At 50.1% G+C, this 8,852-nt stretch overlaps 1 protein-coding gene across 1 annotated transcript; it reads right to left on the bottom strand.

The window, feature by feature from the left end:
• Positions 1-361: 361 nt before the first annotated feature.
• On the bottom strand, positions 362-892 carry NEUROG1 (neurogenin 1). Its single transcript, XM_058035064.1, has one exon. It carries the CDS (start codon positions 890-892, stop codon positions 362-364), a length of 531 nt encoding a protein of 176 aa, XP_057891047.1.
• Positions 893-8,852: the final 7,960 nt, after the last annotated feature.

Raw genomic sequence — 8,852 nt, 5'->3', positions numbered from 1 at the left:
GCAGGGCCGGGGAGCCGCGCTGAGCCCCGCGCTGCGCCCCGCAGCCGCATCGGCCCCTTAAGCCTTTTCATGGCATTGTCAGGGCGTTCAAACCAAATTTTCATGCTCGTTTTTCTTCTCTGGAGAGCTACAAATTGTAAAATTGACTTTTCACCTCGTCTGCGGCAGCAAATCTGTCGCTTTTCTTCTTCCCGGTTTTTCGGAGCGGAGCGGGAGGCGAGGCGGGGGTCGGGGGGAAGGGGCTGGGGGGAAGGACAGTGATGAAAAGTGCAACGGGACGAGACCCCCCCTCACCCCCGCCCCTCTCTCCGCCAGCCCCGGGCCGAGCTGCGGGCGGTGCGCGGGGCGCGGGCGGTGCGCGCTAGCGGAGGGGCGCGCCCGGGCCGGCGGGCAGCCCGCGGAAGCCCCTCAGGCTGTCGGCGGGCGCATAGGCGCAGTCCTCGGAGGTGGCGGGGCTGCTGGGGCCGGAGGCGGAGGCGCAGAGCGAGGGGGCGGACGGGGAGGCGCTGGACAGCCAGGAGCCCGCGTCGCTGCCGGGGCTGGGGGGCGCGGCGGCGCCGCGGAAGGCGGGGGGCGGCGGGAGGCACTGCTCGGCCAGGCGCAGGGTCTCGGACAGGGCCCAGATGTAGTTGTAGGCGAAGCGCAGGGTCTCGATCTTGGTGAGCTTGGTGTCGTCGGGGAAGGTGGGCAGGACGCTGCGCAGCTCGTCCAGGGCGGCGTTGAGGTGGTGCATGCGGTTCCGCTCCCGGTCGTTGGCCTTGACCCGGCGGCTGCGCTTCAGCGTGTGCAGCAGCGCCTCGGTCCGCGCCCGCGCACGGCCGCGCCGTCTCCGCCGCTCCCGCGGAGCGCCGGGCTCCGCGCCCTCGCCGCTGCTGGGCGCCTCGGCGGGCATCCTGCGGGAGAGAAGCCGGAGCCCGTCACTGCCAGGGCAGGGGAGGATGGAGCGGGGAGCGAAGGGGAAGGTGCGAAGCTGCCGGGGAAAGGGTGGGGGGGGGGGGGAAGGAAAAAAATAAATAAATATAACGGAGAGGGTGGCGGTGCGGGTGCTTGGCAGGTGCCGGCGCGCCCGTACTCACATGGAAAGGCACTCCCGGGGATGCGGATAAGCAATAACGGTGTGAAAACACAGAGAGGAAAAAGCCGAGCCGGCCGCTACAGGGAAAAGCAGGGGGATAAAAAAAAAAAAAAAAAAAAAAAAGGCAAAAAAAAAAAAAAAAAAAAAAAAGCCAAAGCCCGGGGAAAGGCGGGGCGGGGGGACACGCGACCGCGCGTGGCTTTGAAGTGCTGCGGGCTGCGATCCGCTCGTGTGAGCGGCGGCTTTGGCACACGACGGCGCGGCCGCCCGTTCTTATAGCGGCGGGCGGACAATGGCCCCGTGGCCGCCCCGCGGGGCCGCGCCGAGGCGGCAGGTCGGCCCCGTGCGCCGCGCCCTCCGGAGCGTGCCCGCAATTACCGCGGGCGGCCGCGCATCTGCCGCGCCCCCGGGGGACGGGGGAGAGAGGGGGGCGCCCCTTTGTGTCCCCCCCCCCCCTCCGTGTGTGCGGGGAGGGAGGCGGCAGGACAAAGCGGGGCAGGGGGTGGAGGGGTCACCGTCCCGCTCCGGCCGGAGGGGCTCCAGCGGGAGTTTAAACCGCTGCGAGCAGGGGGCTTGGGGAAAGAGAAAGGTTAATCTGGATTGCCAGAGGATGAGCCCCGGGTTATTGCCCAGACAGATGCGGGCGGAGGATTTGGTCAGGTTTCGTTGCACCTTGCGGGTTTTTCTACATCCACGCGCCAAAGTGAGAATGCTCTAAAATAATAAAACTCAAAGTGAAAATGCTCTAAAATGATAAAACTCAAAGCAGGTATTTCCCTCTTGCGTTTCTCAGGTGAATATCAACACGCGCTTTGGCTTTCAATTGCTTCGCTTTAAAAAGGATTTTGCAGGTATTCAGAAAGTTAAAAGTTCCAAAATTTGTTTTACATTTGTTTTACAAGCTTTGATGGTTGTATTCACAATACATCCTCTGAGGTCTCCTCCTATATATACATATATACACACTATATATACAATATACGCTGTATATACATATATACACAGTACATATACAATGGACAGATACAATTCTTCTTTGTCTGGATAAAACCACAGAATTGTACTGTTTTGATTGTAAAGTTCTTGCTGCTTCTGCTAGTCCCCATTCAGTGCTAGGGTATCGCCATCTCACATTTTGGGAAGCCACAGTTTTGTAAGTGGCTAGAAAGTTTCCTAATTCTGACATCTGGCTCTTTGCATCCTGCTCTCCCTGCGTGGAAGAAGCCCCATTGTCAGCACTCAGGTACTTGTGTCCCTGGAAGGTTTTCAGTTTCACCGCCCATCAATAGCCATTTTCAGGTGCCTATGCCTAAACTCACTTGTATTTACCTGATTTCCCCTTACACAAAATGAAGATTGATTTCCCCTCCTTTGATTCTCTTCTATGACTTTGATAAACAGGGAAAGGCGACAGCATAAATTATTATTATATATCTTTGCATTTTCAGTTCTTAGCAACCATTCTTTACTTGAACCTGAGCGAGGAATTCTATGAAATTACTTGTTTTCCACCCTCCTCGCTTTGCGACGACCCACGACACCAGCAAACCGCCACAAACAACCTTCTTTGTGCCAAGAAGATCACGCACAGAAGTGAGCAATCCAAAAAAGCCCTGGGTGATGAATATTAACGAGTCTCAAACTAGAAGTAGTTTGGCAGTGGCCGAGCTTGCAGGATCAGCTCTCTTTCTGCTTTTTACGTCTTTATCCGCTCGCAGACCGGGGCTGTGCGGTACACCCAGGTACGGCGGGAGACGGGGGGGCTGGCTGATCCCGGGGGGGACGGGGCTCTCTCAATCACCGGACCTGCAATCAGGCTGATGTTTTTAGGGCCTCTGCATACATAAGTGACTTTCTGCGCTAAGCAGTTCCACTTCACTGAGTTACTCATGTCCTTAAGTGACGGCACAATTAGAGGGCTCTGTCAGCGGGCGGAGACCGGCGGCGGAGTTTCCAGCGCTACCCAGAAAGCCAGAAGGGACCAAAATTTAAAGGTTATGGAAGCATATGGCAAAAAGCGTTCAACTTTTGTTACTGTGCGTTTTATATATAGTGATATAAACTCCGGTGTTGTCTGCAACACTTTTATTGTCTTTTGTTTGGTTGTCTTTGAGCAGTCAATAGTTTATTCATTAAAATGTTTATGATTCCCTAGAGTTCCACAGACTTTGGCACAACCGATCACTTGTCTGAGTTTGCAGTGAAAGCGCATTATTCATTAGTCCTTATCCATCATTTGCAGTTTGTCATTTGTTATTCTCTTGTTTTAAAAGTTTGTGCTCCAATCAAGGAGGGGAGAGAGCACCATGTGTCTCTGTGATCAGTCACAGCCATGAATAGGCAGGGCTGAAGTGAATGTTTCACAAACAACCCATAGGCTGAAATTTGTTTGCATAATCTATTCACTGCGTACTTATGAATAACGAATGCATTCACAGAACCAGAATTGTTTCAGGAAGCCTTCGCAAACAGAAAGAAGTGCTAAATATCTCGGATAATTTATTCCCGATGAATAATTCAACCAGTTCTATCACAGGCAGTCTACTAATTTTGCAGATAAATTATTCAGCCAACAGAGATAATAGCTCTTACACCTTATGGGCCTGCTCCTATGGAAGTCAGCTGCTGAAGTTATGTGAAGTTTTTTGGGATAAGAAAAGAAAAAAATTCCAAAATGAAACAGGACCAGTGATTTCAAGAAACACACAATGTCTTGCTAGCATCTCACTGATGTGATAGTTCTTATTCTGAGTTTTAGCCTTTGATATTAATTTTTCCACCTTAATGTAAATGTAGCTGGGCTCAGCTGCACTCATGGATGCTATTAATTTTATACTTTGAACTCTAAGGAAATTTTCAGAAACACTTCATCATTTGCTTTGAGAAACAGTACTTTAAAAAAGTGAGAGGGAAAAATATTCAAATTGTATTTTTTACTAAGAAAATCGCAAAAGTACAGCTGGATCAGCCCATTCTTCCTTACAAGCCATGGCAAACTGCTCATCCGAAATCCAAATTGTCATGGGTGCATTTCCATGCAGCACAATTAACACTTGTAAGGCCTGGAGCATGAAGCTGGTTTCTCTGTCCTCATGTTGAGACATCATGTGTGGGGTCTCACCCATGGCTGGACTCCAGAAAAAGTAGGAATTGATGAATAAAAGTGGAGGAAGGGCTTTTAGAGAAAATGTGCCACAAGGCTCCCTGCAGCTCTTGGGATGCACTGTTTCCTTCAAGAAAAAAGACAGACCATGAGTAGATGCCATTCCCTGGTGAGTGTTTTGTTGTACCCTGTAAAAGTAAATAAAAATCCATGTTATTCAACTTCACATTTCTAACCAAACCAGGATTTTGGTCATTAGAACAGTTTTAGCATCACTCTTCAAGCATGGAAATGAGCAGTTCACAGTAAAACTGCTCCTACTATTGGAATGCTTCACAGAAGTCAGAGGTACATAATTTTTTTTTTCAGTCTTAAGATTCAGATCATTACAGCAACTCAGCACACTCTCCTTTGTTACATTAGTACAAGAGGTCTTGAACTAATGATGAGTCCTTGGGATGAGCGGCAAAATAACAAATGAACCGGGAGAATACTGCTTTTTTGCTCCCTCATTGTTTGAAAGCATGGCCAGAAAGGGAAGGCAGAGCTGCCTGTGGAGAGTGCTTGAACCAGATTTGGAGGGCTGACATGGCTGATGGCAAAGCCAGCAGAAGAAAGCTGAGAGCTGGACCTGGTGCCTTGCAGGGGTAAAGGAAGGATCATGCCCCCTTACCCCTGGAGATGCCCAGGGGATGCAGCAGGGATTTAAAAAGCAGGTAGAAAACCAGGAGATGGTTCAGGGGTGCAGCTTGTCTCCTTGTGCTTGTCTGGGCATGGTGCAGAGCACAGTGGCTTCTGTCCAGCCTGGTCTGGGGACAGATGTGTGCTGAGGGCTGCCAGGGTAGGGGTGGACATGCTGTGCTGTGCTCCTGGGACCCTTCCCTGGCTGGAAGTGCCCACAGTGGGCCTTACAGTGCCCACCCTGAGGCTCTCAGGGGCTGCAGGGGCTGATGCTGTGGCTGCTGCCTAATGGACAGCCCTGGCAGCCCAATATCTGAAAGGCATCTCAGCCTGCAGGGAGGCAGCATTAACCCCTTTTGGAGCAGGAGCCAGTTCTCCCACCAGGGAAACACCTTGGGAGCATCTCAAGGGCTTTGTAAAGGATTTGGCCTCATCTCCTACCTGCCTGTGGGCAGTGTGAGGCCTCAGGCTGTGTGCCAGGGGCTGCCTGGGGTGGGGAGCACAGGGAGTGTCCCCATGCACCAGTGGGGTCCTGGCCCATGAGCCAAATCCTCCCTGAAATCCTGCACAAGTGCCTGGGAGTTGCAGTCAGGGCTCAACCCCTCCTGGGGGATCTGCAGAAATAGTGGGAATGCTTTATTTTCAGGTTTTAAACGTGTGATGTAACATTTTGCTTCTCTTTGAAAGGGGGGGGTTGAGTTGGTAAACGATTGTTCCCTGCAAGCACAAATGTATTTTGTTTGTTGTAATTAAAATGTTTTAATGAGACAACCATAAAATCAACCATTAATTATTTTTTTTCAAACACTTCTGCTTCCTTTTGAGCTAGGTCTATTTAGAAATAGTTTAGAGAGTAGCCTGCAGTTTTATTCTTTCTGTGGTATTATACACAGGAGTGGAGAAGTCATTTATAAATAATTACACAATGTTTTGGGTCTTTGGGTTTGTATAATATATCAAAGCGATTAGTACATGCATTGTTCCATTGTAAATGGTTTTTTTTCCTTCCTTTCAGTTTCACTTGCCTTGTCTTCTATCTAAACCTTTTTCGTGAAATCCTTTGTCTTCCTCATTCTTTTAGCTTGTTACAGTGCAGGGACATTCTTCTTATTCAAACACTCACAGCATGAGCAAAGAAAGCTACTTCTGTCGCATCTTAAGTTTTACCATAACTTTCTGGCATTTTCTTTTCTTCCAATTTTCCCAGACCACTGATAGGGTAATGAAGAATTATAACATACATCAATTATTGGTGCTCACGGTGTATTATGCTCCTGAATTCAAGGGGAGATAAAGAGAGAGAAAAAAAAAAAAGTGCCACTTTCTGTGGTTTTGAGGCACATGAGAGAGGACTCGGCGCAGATTATTTATAACATCTTTCTGAGCATCAATTATGTTTGACTCCTACAGCCACTTCCTTGTCCCACTGGTTTTATGGCCAGAAGGAGTCATTTTTGTGTGTGGTAGCTGTGGCATTTAACTTGTTTCTTTTATGAGGAGCCCAAACAATGCATCTTCAGGCCAAACAATCTATCTCCTTGAATAATAGCCCAAATGTCACTCAAGTGCTCGGGGCTGGGAAATGTGTGATCGCGGTAAAGGACCACGGGAAGAAAGCTTCACTCTTTCTGGAGATGGAGGAACTTGTGGGGTCCCCAAGGGGCTCCCCAGGATAGGAAGCCCCAGGAGATGGGCTGGACCTGGTGTGGGGTGCAGGTGCCTGGGAATGCAACTGGCTGCCCAAGGTTTCAACAATCCCAACCCAAGTTCTCCAATAAAAGGGGACAAACCCTCCTGGTGTGGTCGTGTTGCTGGGGCACACTCCCTGCCTGGCCCTTCCCCAGCCTCCTGGCTGCCACATTAACCGGGAGAAATGAGATTGGGATGTTGTCACCTCTGAGAAATGAGCCCTTTCCTCCCACACCTATATTGTGCAAGAGAATTTTCTTATCTTCTTTTTCCCCTTCTACCTTCTCCTTCCCTCTTTTGTTGATTTGTATTTTGCTAATTGAAACTAGAATACTTACCCTAAAAGAAAGGGACAAAATTCACTGACTGCCCTGCAGGACAAATCCCCCAACCACATCCAAACCAGGAATCTTAACTACATACTCAGGTTTTCTTTAATACCTTCCCCATCAGTAATTCTGCTTAGGAGGGACAAAGACAACCCTGAAACTAGAATACTTACCGTAAAATAAAAGGACAAAATTCACTGACTGCCCTGCAGGATAAATCCCCCAACCACATCCAAACCAGGAAATTTAATAACATACTCAGGTTTTCTTTTATACCTCCCCTATCAATAATTCTGCTTAGGAGGGGCGAAGAAAACCCGAAAGGTTTAAGCACCATGAAGTGGGGGTGAAATTGAGCCTGAACTCTTGGGGGGCCTTGGGGGTGCCCCCCAGCTCTCTCTGGGGCTCTGAGGATGGAGCCTGCAGGCGGGGGAGGATGGCCCAGGGCAGCCTGCAGGTCCCCAGTTGGGGCCCGGGGGATTTGCTGCCATTTGCATAGCAGGTGTTGGTCCCGGGCCATTCTTCCTTAAAGGAGTTTTAATACGGGATAAATTACTGGGAATTAGGAGCAGGCAGGCGACAAGAAAAGACTCTTCTCCTGACCTTGGCAGGGGAATTGGAGAGAATGGATGAAAAAAAAGGAAGAAAATCTAAATGCAGAGGCTTGTGCCCCGACCCAGGGAGTTTGGGGTGTGCAGGCAGTGTGGGGGGAGCTCTCCCCAACTTCTCCCAAAATTGAGGTTTGGGCTCAGGAACGCAGTAATCCCAGGACAGAAATGCGATTACTGGCCTGAGGATCTTTGATTGAGTGGGTCTGGAAGGGGAGTTTAAAATGTTAATCCCTGGTATAATCCCTCCTCTGGCATTGTAGGGACAAGGGTTGCACCCGAAGGGAATTGCCTGCTTCCTTCCCCAGGATTTGGGGCGGGAGGGCAGGGCTGGGGAGCAGCCCCCCCATGGATGTGCCACACAGACACGTGTCCCACATGTGCCCCAGCCATGTACCCACGTCCCCTGCACACCCAGTGTGTGCAGAAACACTCACACACAGGCACACGTGCAGCTCCTGTGATGATGCTGATTTTACATGCATAAATACATGTACTTCTGCACACAGAATAGGAGAGGAAGGCTGGGTCACTCACATTCCCAGGGAGCCTTGATCGAAATTCCCTGTCACACCTCAGTGTCTGCTCTGCCCCAGCAATTAGAGCACAATGTACATAAAAGAAAATTCAGATTTTTAAGGTGGTTTTTAGTGTGGAGCCCTTTGGAAGTGCATCCACTTCCAGGCTGTTGGGGCAGGTAGGAAAGGTTTTTCTCTAAAGGAGCATCAGTATGAAACCATCCAGGTGTTCTTCACATCGAAGGAAACTGGATGTATTACTACATAAATAGAGGCAATCTGTAGTGAAAGATTTTATCAGTGAGGAAGAAGCTGACAGTTCCTCAATTAAAATAAAAAGCAGGTGAATTCACCCCAAATGAGATGTGAGGGCCAGGCAGGGACCTGACAGGGCTTGCAGGAGCCCCAGAACCTGGGCAAAGCGGGCAGGTTGGAAAGGAGAGGAGACAGCTCCAGCCACCAGTGCTGGGCTCAGGGTCCTGCCTCTCACCCTGACCCCAGGGATGGCCCTTTGGGGTGCAGGTCCTGCCACCCCGGCCATGAGAGGGACAAGGGTGACACCCCAAGGCTCAGCGCTGCAAATTCGGCCATGCAGGGACGAGGGTTTACATCCCAGCATTTGGTACACGATGTGTACACTTGCCCTGCTTTCTGGAATTTTAAGGAACCCTTTGCACTTTGACTTAAATGGCCTCTGGTCATTCATTTAACTTACCATTTATGTGAGTATTATGTGTGCAATATACTCCCATTTTTCAGGGACAAACCCACAGGCATGAACAGCTAAAATTCCAGTCTGAATTCAGCCCCTGTGGGTGAAAGCAGCTGTGAAGGTGAGGGAGCCCATCT

The sequence above is a fragment of the Melospiza georgiana genome, chromosome 15, assembly GCF_028018845.1.
Source record: "Melospiza georgiana isolate bMelGeo1 chromosome 15, bMelGeo1.pri, whole genome shotgun sequence".
Lineage (NCBI taxonomy): Eukaryota > Metazoa > Chordata > Aves > Passeriformes > Passerellidae > Melospiza > Melospiza georgiana.
Note: the sequence above shows the minus strand (reverse complement) of the source record. Positions and strands in the feature narration are given on the sequence as shown.

Coding starts and splice junctions, on each gene's coding strand:
- NEUROG1 (XM_058035064.1), bottom strand. CDS start 892: ATGCCCGCCGAGGCGCCCAGCAGCGGCGAGGGCGCGGAGCCCGGCGCT.